The following is a 21,800-nucleotide window of genomic DNA, read 5'->3' as shown; positions in this document are numbered from 1 at the left end:
TTAACTCATATTAATGAGAGTTAAGCACAACTCTCAATTGTGCATTTTGAGGGTTTGCTGTACTGTACTTGTTCTCCAATCTATATCTGGGAAATTAGAGTTTTCAATCATTAGAGAACTCTCAATTACGTTTGTTTAATTAAAACATTAAAGAGGTCTCTGTCCATATGCAGCTTGGATCATCCTGTGGCTCTAGCAGACACCAAGAACTATCTCAGGGAGCCTCTGATAGTTTTCTTCCCAAAGTAATTTTTGACTGTCTCTTTTTTTTTAATCCATCCTTTCGTAATTTCTTTAGTCTGCCTCATCATAAGTGCAGAGTGATACTTCATCACCCTTGCCTTTGTTTTTTCTAAGGAGCAGATATCTTTCAACACTTGTGCTCCAGTCGCGGCCACTAACTAATCTGTCAAGTTACTTTTATCCCTGCATCTGGTTTCACTTCCAGCACCAACAGTCCTAGTTCCTGTTTTGCACTAAGGCTCCTTGCTTTGTTTCTATTTGGCTTCCACCAGATTCTTTATTCAATTTGGTACAGTCGTTCTACTGCCAGTGTTGACCACCTGACTGTTAGCATCATAGGTATTTATACTCTTTCATCTTAATACCCACTCTGCTATGTGCTGCTGTTCTTTTAGTGCTGTATTCTCCCTTTCTTGATTTACCTCACAGTTAATATTCAATTCAGGGTTAGAGATTACATGGTCATCTCCCAATCATCTCCTTCAGACTCCACACCATAAAAAAAAGTGAGAGCTCTTTTGGCAAAACCTCACATCAGTCTTCATGTGATGTTGTGGACGCTAACCCAGGTCTATTTCCTCCGCAATAGTTATGAGACAAATGTACCTGCTTTACTTGCCTGGGTTTCTGCATGAGCTGCAATTTACTGTGCAAGCTTTACCTTTTGAATGGCCAAAAGCTTTTCACAGATGATTTGCTTCATACCTTGAAGGACTCTAACAGAACACTTAGTCTGTAGGGAAATATGTGCTTTTTAAATGAAAAGAAATGTAGCACTTTTCAAAAGGCACAAAGATCCCACCTTGCTCAGTATTTCACTTTGTTTGCTGCTGGAACCACAAAGTACAATTCAAGACCTGTCCCGTTTCTCTCCCTCCCCCCAGGAAAATGGATTCCCACCTACATAGTGTTAAAGGTTCTAGGGTTACCCTAAATCCCTGGGAATCCACATTCCTGCCTCACAGTGGTGGCCCTTTAGGTCCCATCAGTGCCCCGCTCCCTCTAGGTATCAGTTTTGAGGGCGCATCCCAGGATGGAGCACCAAACACTATCCCAGATCCTTCTGCCCACCCCCATGCTTTTTGGGACTTAATAGTCCCACTTCTCCATCTAGACTCAGATTACCTCAGATCATTGGGTCATGAGCATTGTAGAAGTAGGATACTCTGTCCAGTTCTGTTGCCTCCCTTCCCACCAACCCCCTCCCCTGCCTGTCTTCAGAGACCCTTCTCACAAGCAACTCCATCTTCAGAAGGTGCACTCCTTGCTTTAGGTGAAGTAGAGAAGGTCCTTCAGGAATTTGGGGGCCGTTTTTTATTCCTGGTATTTCCTCATTCCCAAGGCCAAGGCGGGCTTGTGCCCCATTTTGAACCTCAGAAACCTAAACTCCTTCATAGGGAAGCTCCGGTTTTGCATGTTCTCCCTGGCCTCCATTATCCCTTCCCTTTATCTGGGGGACTAGTATGTCACCCTAAATCTCAAGAATGCATATTTCCACATTTCTATTATCCTGCCCCACTGATGTTTCCTCTGGTTTGTAGTGGCCAACAGGTATTATTAGTTCATAGTGGTACCCTTTGGTCTGGCCATGGCTCCTCGAGTCTTCCTGAAATACATCGTGGTGGTGGTGGTATTTCTTTGAGGAAATCAGGTCTACATGTCCCTGGATGACTGATTAATCAAGGGCAGGTTAAGGGGGCAGGTTCTCTGGCATGTGGATCTGGTCAGTGATGTGTTTTCCCCTCTTGGGCTAATCTTCAACATGCCAAAATGAAGTCTTGCCCCCCATGAAAAAAATTGAGTTCACTGGGGCCCTTCTTGGTTCTACTCTGGTGACAACATATTTATCTGAGTCCCAATTCCAGGCCATGGCAAAGTTCATTTTTGCACTGTAGCAATGCCTGATGATAGTACACAACCACATGAGGCTTCTTGGACACATGGCCTCTTGTGAACATGTTTTTCACCATGCTAACCTGGAGCTGCTCCAAGCATGGCTAGTATCGGTGTTCATGCACTCTGTGCAGTCACCTCACCTGAGATCACCCGATCTTTTCATTCTCAAGAGTAATCTCTCCAGGCAAATGTTTTTTCCATCTTCCAAGAATGGGGTCATCCCCAGGTAGGCCTGTTTGCAACCCACCTGAAGAGGAAATGTTTGCAGTTCGCTCCTTTCAGGGCCACAGCCAGGAGTTTCTGTTGGATGCATTCCCCATCATGACAAGGCAGTGCCTGTATGATTCCTCTGGTGCTGCTAATAACCAGGGTGCTTCTCAAAATTCAGCAGGACAGAGCAGTGGAAATACAGATAACACTGATGTGGCTGAGCCAACCTTGATTCACTCTGCTGCTGTCCCTGTTGGTGGCCAAGTCCATAATACTCCCCCTGCTTCTAGGCCTGCTGACACAGGAGTTCAGTAGGCTGCGCCAGCCAAACTTGGAGTCACTCCACCTTACAGCATGGAAACTCCATGATATTATTTCCTTGAGCTACAGTGCTCAGGTGTAGTCAGGGAGGTTTTACTGGGGAGCCACAAGCCCTCAACTGGGCTCAGCTTATATTGCCAAATGGAAGAGGTTCTCCTTGTGGTGTGTGGATAAGAGTACAACACCTCCCTCCAGCAGGGTACAGCTCCCTTGCTCCTAGACTGCCGCTTTTACCCAAAACACTGGGATCTAACTGTCTCATCCGTCAGTTATACCTGGCATCTATTTCAGCTTTCCCAACATGTTATGGGGTGAAGTCCCTATTTGGGAACCTGATAGTGGTTCATTTCCTAAAGTGGTTGGTTAGGCTAGTGAGCAGATAGCTAAGGGCTCAAACAACGGGCTCATGACCCAGGAGAGCACCAAATTTAAGTTCCACAGTGGCAACAGTTGCCTCACCTGAAGGTATAGCCTGTCTCTCATACAGAGTGGTCTGTCTGGTAGCTATTACTTCTGCCATGCGGTTTTAGAAGCTGCGATCCCTTACCTCTGAGCCTCCATGTACTGTTTGCAATAAGGATAAAGTGCAACTGCTGCCCTACCCTGCCTTCCTTTTCATGTCAATCAGGACATTTTCCTCCCGGTTTTCTTTCCCGAACCCCATTCTTCAAATACAGATTAAGCGCTATACAGTGAGGTCACGACATTTGCAAATGTAACATTCGTGAATTCGGTTGTTCACAGGTAGCTTGTGAAATTAATTTTTGAATGGTGCTGCTGCAAATATCAAGCAGAGCATGGGTTCACTAGAGTCTCATGGCTGCAGCTGGGCTCCTTTCGCCTGCTTGACCAGACTTCTGGGTCTTGTCTGGGACCCGCAATGTCCCTGAGCCCTGCGCAGCATGGGCCAGGCTTTCCTTAGCCCTGGAAAGCAGGGGCTGGTTTGACGTCATGAGCAGGCAACAGATCCTATTGGAAGTTGTCGTCATGCACCAGGAGGAAACCCTGAGCCTGCTCCAGTTAGTTCTCTTCACGTCTCTACAGGCGATAAGCCCTACCCGGGGGGGCGGGGACGACATGAACTGAACATCCACCCCTCAGAAGCAGCGAGTTTTGGACCATACAAAAGGGGGCTTTGCTGTAAGTTTTTACATTGTGGCTGCGTGGGGCTGCTTGCTGCCAGAACTGCCCATCTTTAGGGGGCTTCAAGATCATCCTGGTTGTCCATGGTATTTTTTGCACGATGGAGGTAATGGTAAAATTATATTCATGAAGTTCAACATTCAGGGGGGTTCTCAACACCAAAACCTTCCAGATGATGTGACCCTACTGTACTCCCTGGTCTTGTGACGTGCCCTTGACTAATAGAATGTTTTAGTGCGCTCAGTATAAAAGGCAACACAGCTCTTCATCTCTGTTGTGAGCTGCCTCCTGATTATGTTGCAGCGCCTGTGGTCTTGGATCACTGTGTACATCAAGCTGTACTATGATTTGGCCAAGGTTCCTCCCCCATCTATCAAAGCACATTCCACTCTGGCATAAGCCTCATTGGCAGCCTTTCTGGCACAAGTCCCATTCAGGACATCTTCAGAGCAGCTAAATGGTCCTTCATACACAGTTTCATGACTCATTACGCCCTCACCCAGCAGTCCCAGGATGATGTGGCACTTGTCAGAGCTGTGCTGCACTTGCTGAGTTGAGGTTCGTCCCCCTCCTTAACACAAACTGTGGTAAGTTACATATGTATTGGAATGCACATGAGCAGGGGTCAGCAACCAAAATAGCAAGAAGAGCCCTTTTCTCCCTCTTCAATAATTCAAGAGCCACAATGCATGTGAATACGAGATGGTCCTTAATACATAACCTCAAACCATACCTTTTGTAACCCCTATTTTAAGAACAGCACGCACACAATGATTTGTATTGCCATACATAATTGCTGCAGGACGTTCACAACCTTTTTACATTTTCTGTTTCCTCATACTTTGTTTGAATATTTGTACTGCTGTCTTCCTTACTTGTCAATAATAGCGTCAAGAGCCGTAAATAAGTCCTTAAAGAGCCTCAAGGTTGCAGACCTCTGCCCATGAGCCACCACTCAGAAGAAAGAATGGGTTACTTACCATCATAACTGTTGTTTTTGAGATGTGTTGCTCTTGTCCATTCCAGACCCCCGCACCTTCTCTCTATTGGCCTGTCCCAGCTAGAGGGAACTGAAGTGGGAGTTGGATTGGCAGGAGTAGTGCTACAGCTGACCCAATAAGTACCACTACGGAAAAGCCTTCCTGAAGTTGTCCGTGTGGTATATGCACACACATTGCAATGGGCATGAGCAGTACATCTCGAAAAATAGCTTTTACCAGGGTATCTGTTCTTTATTTACCCCTTCACAGACCATAAAATCCAGGGGGTACCTGATAAAATTAATAGGTAGCAGCTTTAAAATAAAGGAATCACGTCTTCATGCAACACAGTCAACCTGTGGAACTCACTGCTAAGGATTTGAAGGCCAAAGTATAACTGGGTTCAGAAAGAACTGGATAAGTTCATGGAGGATAGGTTCTTCAGTGCTGTTAGCCAAGATGGTCATGCGTACTACCCTGTGCTCTGGGTGTTCCTTAGCTTCTTATTGCTAGAGGCTGGGAATGCATGATGGGGTGGATCATTCAGTAATTACCCTAGTCTGTTGATCCCCCTGTGTAGCAGGTAATGGGCTAGATGGAGCACTGGTTTGTCCCAGTGTGGCTGTTCTTATGGTACTGGATGCAAGGAGGTGCAGAACATGAGCAGAACAGACACTCTTACTGAAAATCTCCAATTAAAGGTGTAGGGACACACAAGTATCTAAAGTGGAGCACGTAGAGGGGTGCACACCTCAAATCCCAGTTACACACTGGGTGAGTAACCTCATCCAATGTCAGAGTAATTATTGAGACCACTGGAAAATTCAAACCTGCATTAAAGCCTTTGGTAATTTGTAAAGGAGTGTTGTGAATATGTTTTAAATGAATGAAGCTTTCTTCAGTAAGATAGTCTTCTGAGAATGTTTGCTTTGTTCATTTTTCCTTTGAAATACAACTATTACTTGTTTCTTTTTTACTAAAGGAACTGGGAAACCTAGCTCTTCAGATCCTAAAATGAGAACTTAAACTCTTTCCATCACAATCAGTTAAAGTATGTGAACAAAAAGGATTGGAAACACTTATTTTTAACAAAATATATTAACGATAAGTGTCTTGGTCTTTTTAACAGGGAAAATTTATTGGCAGACTGTTTGCAGGGCTGTTTTGTGGTGACATGCACACTCTGTGCATTTATCAGTCTAGTGTGGTTACGTGAACAGATTGTCCATGGCGGAGCACCACAGTGGTTGGAACAAAATCAACAGCTACCCAATGGTCTTGGCCAACAGAATGAGGTAAAAGTTTGTAACATTCCTGTTTGTTGAAAATAAAGCTATTATGATGATGGTGTGCACGTGGAAAAATAAATGGTTTGGAAAAAAAAAAAAACTGTCCACTTGAGATCAGTACTTTTTATTATGTGGGGATCTTACTTCTGCATATTCAACTGCTGTATAGGTAGGCTGTGTATATTTACTAGGATAATGTGATCACAGCTGTAAGGTGTACAAAATACATTCCTGAACCCTTATAAAATGTAAAATCTTACAATAATGTTTGTCATTTTACAGTAAATAATTTTTCCAACTATGTAGGTTCTTGTGACGCGTCTTCCATTTGTAACATATTAAATCTTTTAGAACAGGGTTTAGTGCTTGTGAGGGAGAATTTGTAGATATAATAGAATGAGATTGAAGTGACATGGTCAGGTCATTTTAAAAAATAAAAAAACGTCTGACTGAAAAATATTGGTTTCTGATTGAACAGAAGTTTCCACTTGTATTTGGACAAGTGGGGTGGTCTGTGGAACATTTGCTGGTCATCTGAGGAGAGCTCATGTGTTACATAGTGTTAGCTCTTCTTTCCAGCCTTAAAATGCATTAAAGAAACTAAAATATATTTTCCTAATACTACTTTCACTTGTACAGTTGTAGTTGCTGCGAACATCTGTAATTCTGTAGTTGGGTGAAGTTTGAGTCCTCTGTGCAAGAATGCCTTTTAAACAGTAGATTCTGAATTTATTTTATTCTTAAATTTCATTTTTTTTCCCCCATACCCATTGATGATCATAAGGGTCTCTTCATCAAAATAGAAATTGGCCATTAGAGTCAAATGCAAAAAGTCAAAAAAGACTTCCCCCAACTTTTCCATATGTATCAATGTAACTATATAGGCACAAAATTTTAACACAGAAGTACAGTTCTTTATTTGACTATATTATTAAATTATAAATCTGCCTTGCACACCACTAAAGTGAATCTCTCAAATACCAATAAGAGAGTGAGACTGTTAACATTTAGGAAGTTTTACTTTGCCAAAAACAATGGGTTGCAATACTGTTTTTAGGTTTTTAAGTTGCCTTTTTTTCATTTTTGTTTTTCTGAGCATTGATCAAAGCACAACAGTACTTTAATTCACATGCATTTGCACTGAAATCTCATCCCTGCAGGCTCAGGGAGTGGGAAATGGTGGAGGTGAAAATGCTGCACTTGATCAACCTGCTAACCCCCCTGCTGAGAATGCAGTTGTAGGAGAGAACCCAGAAATTCAAGAACAGGGAGAGGAAGAAGAGGAAGACAATGAAGATGAAGATGCTGATGCTGTAGTAGAAGATGCAGCAGATGCAAACAATGGAGCTCAAGGTAACAGGTGACACAGAGCAGGAGCATTTCCCTAAAACAATCATGAAATAGTTATTGAAAGGAAGTTGAAATGGAAATTATACTTTCACAGCTTGCATCTATATTTTTAATTAATCTGAAATTACAAAGGATAGTACAGTAGACCCCCGAGTTACGTAGGGGTTGCACTCCTTGCAACCCTCGTGTAACTCAAATTTCACACAAGTTGGGGAGATGGGAACCAGGTGGCAGCCTGGTTCCCAGATCTCCTGGGCTTGCAGGAGCTGGGAAACTGAGCGGCCCACTAGGACTAGTCAGTTTCCTAGAACCCAGAGTGGCAGGGAGCAGGAACCAGGTGGCAGCCTAGTTCCCATATCCCTGCCGCTTGGGGGTCCCCGGAAGCTGACGAGCCATGTGCTGGTCAGTTTCCTGGGTCCCTCAAGCTGGCGGGGGGAAGCTGGGAACCAAGCAACAGCCTGTCTCTTGGCCCCTGGATGCTGGTGGGAGCCAGGCGCAGCTTCTCCCCGGCTCCCCCAGCTGGGGAGAAGCTGCTCCACCACAGCTGTCTGCCCCCTCTAGCTCCCTCAGCTGAAGGAGCCGAGCAGGTGGGCAGACTGCTGCAGCACGGTTTCTCCCAGCTGGGAGAAACTGCACCCCAGCAGCTCTCTGTCCACCAAGCTCCCCCAGCTGGGGGAACCTGGCAGGTGGCACAGCTTCTCTCCAGCTGGGGGAAGCAGGGGAAAATCCCCACCACAGCTGCTGCAGTGGGGTTTCTCCCCTGCTTCCCTTAGCTGGGGGGCAGGAGCACTTTTGATTTGCACTTAACTTGCATTAATGCAAGTTAAGTGCAAATTGAAATCGCACATATCGGGGATCACTATAGGCTAATAATTCAGCATGTTTACCTCTTACTTGTGTGTTGGAATATTTATGTGGTTAATTTTTTGAATGCAGTTGAGAAAAGCCAGAACTATAAGCAGCTATGGAGTCAGGCATCCACACAGTAAGAAACTACTTTGCTGCTGTTTCCAAAGGGAAATGGGAGTATAAAAATATTTGTTTTAACTTTTGAGAAGTTAAACTGTAAAGATGACAATTACTTCAAAATGTTCTTTTGACTTGTATCTCCTAATGTACCAATTGAGCTAAATGCTCTGCAGTTGTTACTTTTTCTAGTTTGTCATAATACAGCTCTTATTAATGTGCTGCTTTAAGTGAGGATCAGTTGGGAGTTTTAACAATTATATCATCTCTGCAGATGATATGAATTGGAACGCTTTGGAATGGGATCGAGCAGCAGAAGAGCTTACATGGGAGAGAGTGAGTAAGCCATTCTCCTGAAGGATCTCAGTCACTGACTTGTACTTAAGATGACTTTAAACTTAATAGAAATTGGTTCTGATACTTGTATTTCATGGAAAGCTTGGCTGTGATAGATATTAGTGACTCCCAAAAAGTAATTACATTAAAAATACTGTACACAGCATACAGGAATAATGAAGACTTACTTTAGATGAAGACTTACTTGATTGCTGTACAGAAACATAGTTAAGAACACTTATCAACAAGGCACTTTTCTGCAATCTTCAGTTTTGCTCATTTATTTTCCAGTAGCTGTTAAATGATGCATAGCGTACCATTTTTTCTCTTAGTGCATGCACCCAGTAAAAAATAAGCATACACTTTTTTTTTTTTTAATAAAAACCATTGGGAATATGTACAGGAATGATTTCCAATACAATCTCATCTCATTGCATTTGCCAGTTGAAGTTCCATAACTAAAACATTTCCTAATTAGGGATGTTAATGGTGAACTGGTAGGCCTCACCCTGAACAGTGAGGCTTGCCAGTTACAGTTAACCGGGGGGGCTGGAGCAGTCCCCCACCCGCCATGGGCAGGAGTCTGCTCCAGCCCCAGCAGGCCAGTGAGTGGGGAACTCCAGCTGGAGCAGAGCAGCCCTATTCTATGATGCACCCAGCAAGTCTATGGGCAGGAGCTGGTTCAGCCTGACTGTGGCAGGGGTTCACTACAGCCCAGCTGGGCTGGAGTGCTGTCTTGCTAGCCCTGTTTAATTGGTTAACTAGTTAAACTTAACATTTAAGCAGGATTTTCGTCCCTGTGTAACATTCTGTAAGATGGAAAAAGTCCTCTGTTCATGATATAGAATGTGAACTGCATTGTTTTGTTTTAAAGATATTTGGTGAAAAGGATGCAAAATAAACTCAAATTTCTTGCCCTTTTTTACTACTGGAGTCTGCATACATGAAGAATATTTTAATAATTGTCAGATACTTTTCATGAATACATACATTGGCTTCAGTAGTTTACAAAGTTTAAATGCAATATTCTCAAAAACTTCTCTTTCATCTTCTGTCCAGTTGGGCATATTCCCTTCTTGCCACCTTCACGGGGACAGCGAATTGAGAAATCTTGGTGGTTTCACCCTTAACTGGAAGCGCATCTGAAATTTCAAAAGCAGTTTACATGATGTTAAGTGAAGTATGTGAAAACTATTAGGCCTTGAAATAGTAACTTAAAATGTGACATACAAGAGAACCTTATTACAGTAAGGTCTCAGAATATGCGAGGGTTCTTTCTGTGTGCCCTAGCGTAACCCTGATTTCGTGTAAGTGGGGGTCTGGCTTTTTCCTCGGTGGAACACACATTCTGTAGCTGGGGAAGCAGCAGAAAGGCAAGTTCTGGCGCTGGGGGGCAGTTGCGGAGGGTTAAGCCTGGTGATGCGTTGGGACCGTGGGAGGCAGGTGGGGATGATTAGGGCTGCAGGGGGCAAGGGGTGGAGTTGAACCAGAGCCGTGGGTGGAGGAAGGGAGAGAATCTGGAGCTGTGCGTGGGGGGTGAGCAGGAGCTGTGCCTGTGGCATCATGAGCTAGAGCCAGGGGGAGTGTGAGGAGTGAGCAGGAGCTGCGCGCAGGTGATGAACGGAGCTGGGACCGTGCAAAGCCAGGGTGGGGTTTGAGCCAGGGCTGTGAGGGGAGTGAGTTAAGTGCAACTGAAAATCATGCATTTCCAGGGTTTACTGTAGGAGTTGGGGTCAGCCGCATCAGAGTGAGGTCACGTACTCTGGGTTCGCGTGCTCTGAGACCTTACTGTAATCATGAAGGAAGAGAATCTGGACTGGCAGAGATTATCTTAGAGGAACAGGAAGGAAAATTCTTTTTAAAATCTTTCCTTGTTTTTTTGTTGTGTGCACTACACAGAGGATATTTTCTTGACTTGCAAGCCAATTCCCATTCTAGACTTGTACAGCATAAGATATGACTGGTCTAGAACTGAGAGCTGTTCCTTCATTATACTCTTCATGGACTCTCATCTGCTCTTCTTTGTTCATTGATACTCTGCATCTAGAAAGCAAAATTATTTTTATACAAATCCTGATACGTTCTCTGAGCTCAGGTTTCCTGTTTAAAATTGAGTTAAAAATGAAATAACTGCTGAGGCTGCTATAAATAGGTAAGCAGCTCATTTCCCGAGTTAAGTTAAAATTTGCACCCTTCACATTCTTGAAACAGGTCTCTTTCTAATCAGCTAAATTGTAGACATGTACAGATGCACATCTAAACAACTGCATATTAAAATATTATTGCCTTTAATTAGAACAGTTTACTTTATTGAACTAGACAGTTTTAGAGCTTCTTAGTGTAGGTTTCAAAACTTGCATTGGGAAGCTAATCTGATTCTCCAGTGTTATGAGCATGCAGCTAACCAGGGCAGCAAAAACTGAGTTTGAAAAGAGCGACTTTGAAGCTGTTTGTGGGGAGTATGATGGTTTTGAAGTACAGAACTGTGAGTGAATTCAACTTTCTTTTATTTTTAGATGCTTGGGCTTGACGGATCTCTGGTTTTTTTAGTAAGTGAAGTTGAATAATTCTAGAATAGGTTTTGCAGTAAGCTTTGTTTTAAGTAAACAAAATTATTAGTTTTATTTAGAGTTTAAGTAAAAGGTCTTTTCTCTAATGTATGAAGCAGATTTCAAATGTTGATTCAATGTAGTAGCTTTAAACAGATTTTCTTCGTTGTAAACTTGATAGGTCATGCATTCACATGGATGGTTTAATTTTCTGTGGCAGTCAGATACTGCCATGGTGGGTCTTGCATTGAGTACCAATTTCAAAAGGGCCTAGGTAACCTTAGGGGTTGTTAGTGGGATTCAGGCCTTTTTGAAAATTCGACGCTAAGTATTTACACCCAGTATACACTTAAAGCAGCAAAAAATCTTTAACTCTGCTGGCATAGTTGGAATGAGAAAACCCTCTTTCTGTAGTCATACTTCTTACCAGCAGGGTTGTATCGGTAAAATTTTAAGCATACATGTGGCTTTAGGTAATATAGCTAATTTAGCTACTTCTGGCTATCATATTTTAAATTTTGTATTAACCTGCAGCAATTCTGTTGTCTTTTTTATTGTTGAAATCCATGAAAGAAAAAGGTTAAATATAACTTTTGAGGGTTTTTTTTCTGTTTTGTTCTTTTAAAAACAAAACCCTCGTAACAGTAATATGGCTAGCCAGGGTAATACCTTTACTTTAAATGATTCCCAAGTTTTCTCCTTTTTCTTAAGATAAGATTATATGTAAAACATCCCAAAAACAAAGTGCACAAATATTTTTACATAGAACTTAGTGTTCTTTATGGCTTGAGTTACATAGAGTGTTTTTGCAGATAAGCTACTCAGGTCTGGAAATGGAAATGGAAATAGTTGTACTATTTGAATGCCTACTTTAAAAGTACAAAGAATGTGTATCTTCGGGAAAAGGAAAATTGCTATTATACTACAGCAATTTAAACTTTGTTTCCATATTAATTTGCAAAAGCATTCTTGTTTTTTAGATTTTCTATAAACTAAATTTGTTTACCTAAGTTACTAATAACACATTACTCTATTAACAGTCAATTTTTTAAGCATTCCATGTACTTTTTCTTTATGTACTAATTGTATTTCTCTCAGCTAGGACAATGGAAACTAGTGTAGTTACTTTCAGGTGTAGTAATGCAATGCCTGGATTTTAAAAGCTGAAAATAAGTTCCTGTTTAAAAAAACTGTTATTTTGGATGTGGGTGTTTGGATGGAAACACTTCAGTGATCGTAAAGTAAAAAATTGTTTTTGCAAAATCTAAATTTTGGGACAAATTTAAGTTTACAATAGGTGAATAATTTCCATTATAGCTGCCATTTCATAATATTCATGTTCATTTTGGGAGCTGAAATTTAGAAAATTTGAAGCTTGCAACTTATCTCATAATAGTTAATTCTTCCCCTTGAACTCAGGTGCATTCATTTGCTTATTATAAGATTTATGAGTATTTATACCCTGCTTTTACTGAAATGTTTTTTACTTTCATCCCCAGGAACATGTATTCTGGGTGGTATCTTTAAACACACTGTTCATACTTGTGTTTGGTAGGTATTATTTGCTCTTATTTCAAAAGTAGTTTTTTTCTTTGTAAATGCTTAGATAAAAAATGTGTTAGATTATTTTTATTCTCAGAAAACCAAAATGAGTCTAATCTTTTTAAAAAGAACCAATAAGATGCAAATGACTAAACATGAATAATAAATCTTTTTTACTAATAAAGTTATGAAGGTCCTGCAAATTCATGGATATTAATATATCTCAATCATATTACTTGCATTTTACTCCGTACTTTTTAATTTCCAAAGTGATGTGTTGCAGCCAAAGCGGAGATTTTTTTTTTCTTATTTTGTTGCTGAAAGTGAGGCAGGGGGAGGGCAGGGGTTGGTTGTTTGGCTTGAAAAAATCTCAACTGTTGAAGTTTTATTACATTATTAGTTGGTTATGAGAACTATATGAGGAATAACATTCAAGAGAGAATTTGTAAGAATTGCTTCATAAAGTTTTCCTGAAAATTGTGGGGACAGAGGAAATGTAATTTCTCCTGCTTTTATTTTTATTTTTCCCTTTAAATGATACATTTTTGTCTCTGAGGCTCTATTTATTTTATCTAAATATTTTATGTCTTTGTTTACTTGGAATGCAGTAGACTGTGTACAGCTGTAACGTGTTTAAAAAATAGTCTCCAGGGAGACACTCCTGTGACTTCTAAAGGCCTTCACTCAACCCCGTACAAGTTGGAGATGGTACTGTTTTGTCAGTATACTCAGTGTACGTGGCATAAAGCAGTAATATTTCTGGTAGAATGTTATTAATATAATTTTGCTTTCAAGAGATGAAGTTCTTTCCTTGGTTATGGTTAAGATTATTTTTGTTTAAATGGAAGGATTGAGTGAACAGAATTCTCAGTCCATCTGTTGAAGGTCCTCATACACCTCTGACACACAGATTTTATCATAGCTAAGAGACTGTAAAACTGTGGGATCAAGCTATTAAAGTATTTTCAGAAAACTATTGTATTTTTGGTGGCACTGGTGTGCGTGTGTCTGTCACAGAAGAGCCTTTGGGGTGTTCGCTGGTGTGCAGATCATGCCAATGATACCTCTTTTCGTGCTCCCTGGGGCTCTTCATCATCCTGACCTGCTAGGCCAGATCATGTGGTCTCCCCAGTCCAATACACAGAGTTGAGGTAATCATCCCCCTGCAGAGAAGTGCAAGACACTTTTATTTCAGCTCTAGGAGGATTAAGTTCTAGGTCACAGCACCCAAGAAAACAACCCCCCAAAGGGGTAAAACCCAGAGTAAATCTGTCTTTGTGCAAAAGATTTGCACAGAGATTAATCAGTGAAAGGAAAAGATGTATAGTGGTAGACTCCCTGGGACCCACTGGTCTGTGATTTTAACCCTTATAGGCAAGACAGTTAGGGTTAGGTCTCAAGAGCTAACCAGCGTGCAAAGACTTCAGTTACTTCAGGAGATTGATGAAAGAGCAACTCCTCTCTTCTTTAGTGCGTGGGGAAGAGCATACAGGCAGATTCCTTTAGCGGTACAAAATTGACTCAGTACTGTCAAAGCCAAAAAAGGAATAAAAGCATTGTTCCTCTTTTCAGTTATAGTAATTGTAGGTTACTTGTAACGTTGCAAGTTTAAGAAAAATACAGAGAAGTGTCTTGAGTTATGTTACTCAAGAGTTTGTAATGTGATTTATTAATCTTGAGTGCTGTGGAACTGTCAAGTTTTGTAATGAAACTTTCAATATTGGGTGCATAGTTTATTTTGTCCACTTTGTAAAACTGCTGGAAGGTCAAAGTATTGATCTGTCTCACATTTCATTTTGTAGAGCAGTTTTTTATTGTTTTCTTTGTTCAACTTCATGTTTTTCAGCATTTTGTCCTTACCACATTGGTCACTTTTCTGTTGTTGGCCTGGGTTTTGAGGAATATGTAAGTGTGGTTATTTTATCATTTTGGTCATTTAAATTGTGTAACTTAAAATTTCTGTTGTTACAGGAACCCCAATAGCTTTTACTCTAGGACAGGGGTACGCAAATTGGTGGATGTGACGCTTTGTAAGGTGGGACACAGCGTGACTGCCCCACCCCCCACCCCCCACCCCCCGTGCAAACTTCTGCTGTGTCACGAGTCCTCTGCTGCCACATCACAGCGCTGGCAACACAGCGGAAGGGAGCAGATCATGCTGGGCCAATCAGGGGAGGAGGTGGGCACACCTGTGGTGCTTGTTCTCCTTCTGGGCTGAGGCAGCTGGTTCACAGCAGTAGGGGCTAGCCTGTTTGGGGATTATCCCAGCAAAGCACTCGGGCTTCCTCCATGGCATCTCAGCCGACCCAGCCCCATAGCACTTTTCCCCCTCCCTGGGAGGAGCTGCTGTTCACCCAACACCTTAGCTCCTGGCCAGCGTGCACTCTCACCTGCATCCTTTCCTGTGATCCTTCCAACAGGTGGATGGAGGGGGGCCAGGAGGCCCGGCAAATTGAAGGGGGGCACGGCATAAAAAGTTTGCTCACCCCTACTCTAGGAGACCAGATTAGCTTGAGAAATTCTCTACATATTCATTCTGGGACCTTGCTTTGCTTTTAACTATTTATCCTCCTTGCCAAAGGTCATTATTGTAATTCCTGACTCTCTCTTTGTAATGTCACTGAATTTGGCTTTTTAATGTTATAGTCTGATAAAGTCTTATATTTTATTATTGTGTTCCTTGGTTGGATGGGGTGTCAGCAGGTAGGAAGGGAAGGAATAATACTTCATAATTGACTTGGTTGAATGCCTGGAAAAGGGGTACAGTATATGGCTGCTCCCCCCACAAGGCTGGCAGGTTTGTCATTGTGTGATTTCTCCACCCCCCCCCCGGCCCATTGGATGCAAAATTACTCTCCACCTTGTTTGTTGAAAATCTAAACCATTAAAAAGATCACTGATTAAGTGTAACAGAGTCCTGTGGCACCTTAAAGACTTACCAGTTTATTTGCGCATAAGCTTTCTTGGGTAAAACCCACTTCACTAGATGCCTAAATAAATTTGTTAGTCTTTAAGGTGTCACAGGACTACTTGTTGTTTTTGCAGATGCAGACTAACACAGCTACCCTTATGAAACCTAATTATGTCTGACTTATGTTGTAGCATAAAGCAGGCTAGGAACTTTGGAGTTGGAAATCCCGGTTGCCCAAGCGTACTCATTAATGTTGAGAGAGAACTAAGTTTTGAGGGGAAAAAAATAGCTAAATTGAATTGAAAATGTTTAGATTAGAATGTCTTTTCTCTTTTCAGATTCAAGCATCTCACTTTGAAGGCCTAATCACAACAATAGTTGGCTATGTGCTGCTAGCGATAACTCTGATTGTTTGTCATGTATCCTTTCATAATTGGTTGCCTGACTGAGTTTTAAATTCTGCTTGTGTCTCCTTTTCTTTAGCGATGTTGCAATCAGGATTAGTAATGAAACTGAAGCACTTTTTCTCTTTATGCTTTGTTCTCATAATGAAACAAAAATAAAAAAAGCTATTTTGGGTAAAATTTTGAATAAAAACTTTTTAATAAGAGTTTGATCTAATTTTAAAATATGCTGTATATTCAGAACAATAACAGCTGTTTAACTTCTCTCAGCCCAGTTTTCCACATATGCTATTCTGGTTTATGGGCATGACATTGGAGAGACCTTAATGGAATCAGCCTCTTTTCCTGCTGACTGTCAGCTAACCAAGAAGAAATATCTAGAGTTCTGTGCAGATGTACATTTATACCTTTGCATGCAGATATAAATTTGGTATCTGTGGAACTTCAGGAATCTCCTTGGGACTGTAGGAGTGAAAGGAGCAGTAAATGGGGTTACCACTCCCAGGCAGCTCTGCCACTGCAGTTGTACTACCTCCAGCCTGGGCCGCTGAGGTGGATATCGGGCTCACTGGCAGCTACCCCAGTGGTGCTTTTGAGTCCAAGCAGCACACGCATCTCCAGATATGAGATTTAAACAGCTGAGTGGAAGGGATGGGGGCAGGGCTGGGAGTGGAGGAGCTATTGGCACATGGTGCTGGCTCTTGTCAATGCTGGCCCCAGATTCAACTCCTTTCATCGCTGCAGTTCTTAGGAGGGTGCTGTGGTTCTGCAGATACCAATTTAGTCTACATTTGCAAGTATAAATTTGTATACCTGAAGGGCTCAAAAAATTTCACAAGGCAATAGATGGAATGTGTTTTGTTTTTTTTTTTTCTAAATGGGAGATCCTTTTCTGGACGTCCCTCGAAGAAATGAACAGTGTGATACAAATATTTCTGCCTTCTTCACTAGCCACTGAAACATGAAAGGGGGATGTCCTTGCTCCCTGTGCACCATAATAATCCAGAAATAATTTTGCAGTAGGGACTGCTTTCGAAGCTGCATTTGAGAAAGGTGCTTAAAAGCTTTGCTAAAATAACATCATGATTGGGTGGGTAACTGACCCTGTTATCTGGCAAGGCTTATAGTTTTTGTGATCTAGCCTAATAGACAGGTATGGAGTCATCCACTTCTCTCCACATGTTGGCTTCTTATGGGCTACACAGCTGCCACAAAGATAGAAGTAGGCATACAAAATAACAATGAGGATTTATCACATGGAATGTGAAGTTCATCTGCATTAGATTTCCTGTTTCAGGCAGCTTCTTGAGGTATGTTTATCCCTCATGGGTTTTCAGACACACTACCTCTACTTGAACTATTGTTAGTAGTAGTATCAGGAATACAGCCTCATGAGATAGCTGGAAGAGTACAAGACCATCTCACTTTTGGCTACATACTTGGAGGGCTAGCCTGTGCTGTGGTCAATGATGGCGTGGTCACACTGCTGCTGTTAGTTGAGTTAGCCTTACTGTGTGCCTACCCTTGCCGCAGTCACACCTTCTGACTACAGTATAGACATACCCTTAGTATGTCTCCCTTGGCTCCTGGACCAGGCCAGTAGCATTCAGAGCTTTGTGCAACTTCATTTGCTCTTGGTCAACAATTCACCTTGCTGGGCTGGAGAGACTGAAGTGTGTCTTACCAGTGTCTCAGAATTTTGAAAGTGTGGAGAAACTTGATCAGAGACAAAACTGTGTATGATTTTTAAAGATTAAATTCATTTCTGTTTGAATGAGTCAATTTATTTGCTATTTAACACTTTGTATTGCATTAACACTTGAGGGTCACAGATGGGTTGGCCCTTGTTGTGATAGACACTGTGCTAACTGGTAAGTCTCACCCTAAAGCAGGGGTCTGCAACCTATGGCTCCAGAGCTGCGTGATTATTTGATTATTTTCAAAAATGGTGAACATCTAAAAGCCTAACAATGAGCAATTCATATCTAAATACTAAATTAATTTGTGATCTCAAAACATTGGATAAGTCTCCCTTTCATTTGTGCAGTGCATTGTGGGATGTGATACTGTATCTGTGTTTTGATCGTGTTGTTAATAAAGTCTTGATTTTTGAAAAGGAAAAGGAAGCTTGTGGAATTCCTGCTGTGAAGGGTGATACACATTTTAAGAAAGAAAAATTAAACATGAAGTAAAACTGGCATAATTAAAGTGGGGTTGGAATGTCTTTATAAAAAAAAAAAAAAAAAAAAAAAAATGGAAAGGAAAATCAAAGATGAAAACAGAATGGACCCAAACCTTCACATTTATATCGAGTTTGGCTTGGCTACCTTTGTCTTATTTTCAATGAGAAATTTGCCAACAACAAAAAATGCAACCTAACGAGGCATTTTCTCAAAAAACACACTACTTTTACCTAACTGTCCAACTGGAGATGCCAGGAAAAGCCATGGAGGAGCTGTTACACAAAGCAGAGCAAAGTAAGAACATGTTTGCTAAATGGGTGAAAACATCAAGTAGTTATATGGAGATACACATCTCATAGAGCTGGAAGGGACCTTGGGAGGTCATCTGTCCCCTGCTCTCTTGATAGGACCAAGCATCACCCCCTCCCCCCTTTTTTTTAATTTATTTGCCACAGATCCCTAAATGGCCCCCTGAAGGATTGAGCTCACAAAGCTGGGTTTAGTAGGCCAGTGCTCAAACTGCTGAGCTATCCCTCACCTGTAGCTAGTTTTGTGGCAATTCAGGAGATTGTGAAATGAGGAACAGCATTCACAAAGTATCAGAGCAGCTGTATAGTGATTTCATAAACTTCAGAATCTAACATCCTCTAGACAGAGAAGTCTCAGGAGTGAATGTCAGAAGATAGTGGGACAAACGCACACATGTAAAGTATGAGGAAATAGAATATGTAAAGTTTGTGAACATCCTGCAGTAAACTTGTATCACATTACAAATCATTGTGTGTGCACTGTTCTTAAAATAGGGGTTGCAAAAAGTATGGTTTGTTATTTATTAAGGATCATCTCATATTCACATGCATTGCAGCTCTTGAATTATTGAGATATTTACTGAATTTGAACAAAATGGCCCTTCTTGCTATTTTGGTTGCTGACACCTGACCTAAGGGATGAGGTTTATTGGTTATGATTAACCAGTGGCATGGGAGCTGCTCCCATCGCTTCATAACTGTCTGTTAGGTTTTTTTTGTGTGTGTGTGTGATCTAGCCTATCCTTACGTTCTGGGGAGCTGCAGAGAGAAAGACAGAGTTTTCCCCTCTAATTGGCATGCACTTAGGTACTTATGCCCAGCCTCCCCACCCTTCCACCCCGGATGGTAATCACACAAGCACCACGCCCAGTCCCCTGATGTTGCTCCAGTATGCTGGAACAGACATGCTGCCTGGGCTGCCCAAGAATCCCCGGTAAATTTATTTTTCTTTCTCTGCATGGCAGGTGGGCTGGAGGAGGTACAGAAAAACGTGTGCCATATGAATAATGCATCCTTCCAGGGATGCAGAATGCCCCCCCAGGAGTAATTTTGGAAATATTAGGACCTCAGTGCTAGTGTTTGCACATTCACGTTAGTGCTTGACTCTACCAGAATCTCCTGCTTAAAAAAATAAGTGATGGATTGCATAGTTGCTGATACAATTTTTTTATTCTCTACTGGCCCTGTTACATTTCATTTAGTATATTTCCTTGACCAGAGTATGTAGGGTTTGGCAGCACTTGTAAAATTCCAGAGATCACGTCGCTTATTGGGAGTCTGCTATATTGTTGTTAAGGTAATTATAGTCTTCTGAAACCAATATGTAGTCAGCTATAATTCTATTAGAGATTTATTCATAGTTACTGAATGATATATTTTTTCATTTTCCCTAAAGGTCTCCTTACTAGTGGTTGTGGAAATCGGTGTGTTCCCCCTTATCTGTGGCTGGTGGCTGGATATATGTTCTTTGGTAAGACGAAAAGTTATTGGAATGTAGTCCAAAGCTTACACTTTTTAGGGGATCAGGAAGTAATTCTTTCTGAGGGGGAAAATTTTCCCTGGAAGGGAAAAAAATATATTAACTGGCCTTGCAGAAAATATACCTCTTCGCCTTTTTATACTTTCATTGTTTCAGAGGTAGTTTGTTCTAAGGCATGGTGCAATACTAAATCCATGTTCCTATACTAAAATTAAGGTGTACACTCTGTTTGAAACAAAGTAATAAAATCCATCATTACACTTTTTGCTACAGCTATGAAACCTGAGGAAGACACTTTTATGCTATCCTAAATGTCTTACTGGCAAATCCATGACACAGTTTTCTTTATTTGACTATCTATGGGGAAATGCTGCAAGAGGAATCATGTATGAATTACTATGATTTTTATCTTCTGTGTATTGAATATCTTATGAGAGAGACTATTTTAAATGTAGCCTAGGTGGTGGTTCTCAACCAAGGGTCCAGGGCTCCATGAGCAGGTTTCAAGGCATCCTACAAAATAAACCAGAAAAGAGTGATCATTAGATTTACTGAGGCCCAGGGCAGAAAGCTAAAGCCTGAGCCCCACCCCCTGGGCCTGAAGCCTGGGAGCAAGGACCCTCACTGCCTCAACGTGCCAGCAAGGGCCAGGAAAGACTGTGAAATGCGGCTGAAATCTACTGTCTGGGAAAAGCCTCTTCTGTAAGCAGCAAACCAGATGAGTTGTGGGTGTTGCAAAAGCACCCTGACAAGGCAGCTCTGTCACCCTGCAAGGGCTTACAAGCCACTAAAGCTTTTCTGGCACACTCTTCTTTAGCGTTGCCCAGAGCCCCACGTTCTCCTTTGCCATCAGGTTCTGGCACCATGGAGAAACGCAGATCGGCCTCAAGCAGAACGGCTGAGGCAGACCCGATTGCTATATCAGATGGCGTTGCTGAGGCATCAGCTTCAGAGAAGCTACATATGCCTCCACCAGCAACAGTCAAGGCTATACTCTGGAAAAAAAAGTCTCTTCTACTATCAAGGGAGAAACCAGAGGACGTGGGTGCTGCAAAAGCCCTCTGACAGGGTACCTTTATCACCCCACAAAGTCTCTCTCAAGCCACAAAGGCTTCACTGGCACATTCTTCCTTAGTGCTGCCCAGAGCCTCTCATTCTCCGGTGTCCTCAATCTCTGGCACTCTAGCAAAATGTAAGTCAGTTTCAGTCAGGAGAGCAGAGGCTAAACTCAAAACACTGGTGGTTACCAAGGCAGCGGCTTCAGGGAAGTCACACATGCCTCCATCAGGGGGATAGTTGCCATTTTTCTTTTTACCTCAGGGGACTGCTTCACATCGGTCCTCTCAGCCCCCTGCTCTGCCCCACTCATTCCTTTTTACCTCAGGCTTATAGCAACTTCTGCTGCACATACTTTACAGATCTTGCCTGCCTATTTTACCAGACTAGAGCCTTTTTATCTGTCTGGTGGGGTTCATCTGCACAGGCATGAAGTATGCATCTTCTCATATTGGGATGACTGCCTGATAAGATGGGACTCCCTGCAAAACACACAAACAGCAGTTTATAAACAAATAAAGCAAAGGTAGCCAAAAAAAAGTAAGTTTCCTGGATACACTCACCAGGTTACGCTTTGATCCACTAGCCATTACTCCACCACAATACCTGTCTATGAAGGTAGCTTTCATAGCA

At 41.8% G+C, this 21,800-nt stretch overlaps 1 protein-coding gene across 2 annotated transcripts in view; it reads left to right on the top strand.

Annotated features, from left to right (window-relative positions):
• MARCHF6 (membrane associated ring-CH-type finger 6) overlaps positions 1-21,800 on the top strand; it is a 101,876-nt gene that overhangs the window by 34,880 nt on the left and 45,196 nt on the right. For both annotated transcript variants that reach the window (XM_074987846.1, XM_074987845.1), the window contains exons 6-14: positions 5,923-6,088; positions 7,243-7,435; positions 8,673-8,734; positions 11,251-11,283; positions 12,783-12,834; positions 14,672-14,730; positions 16,075-16,155; positions 19,860-19,928; positions 20,028-20,102. In XM_074987846.1, the coding sequence (XP_074843947.1) occupies positions 5,923-6,088; positions 7,243-7,435; positions 8,673-8,734; positions 11,251-11,283; positions 12,783-12,834; positions 14,672-14,730; positions 16,075-16,155; positions 19,860-19,928; positions 20,028-20,102 (790 nt within the window). The remainder of the gene's footprint in view (positions 1-5,922; positions 6,089-7,242; positions 7,436-8,672; positions 8,735-11,250; positions 11,284-12,782; positions 12,835-14,671; positions 14,731-16,074; positions 16,156-19,859; positions 19,929-20,027; positions 20,103-21,800) is intronic.

The sequence above is a fragment of the Carettochelys insculpta genome, chromosome 2 (assembly GCF_033958435.1).
Source record: "Carettochelys insculpta isolate YL-2023 chromosome 2, ASM3395843v1, whole genome shotgun sequence".
In the NCBI taxonomy this organism is placed as follows: Eukaryota; Metazoa; Chordata; order Testudines; family Carettochelyidae; genus Carettochelys; species Carettochelys insculpta.
The sequence above is the reverse complement of the archived record's forward strand: the minus strand, read 5'-3'. Positions and strand labels throughout refer to the sequence as shown.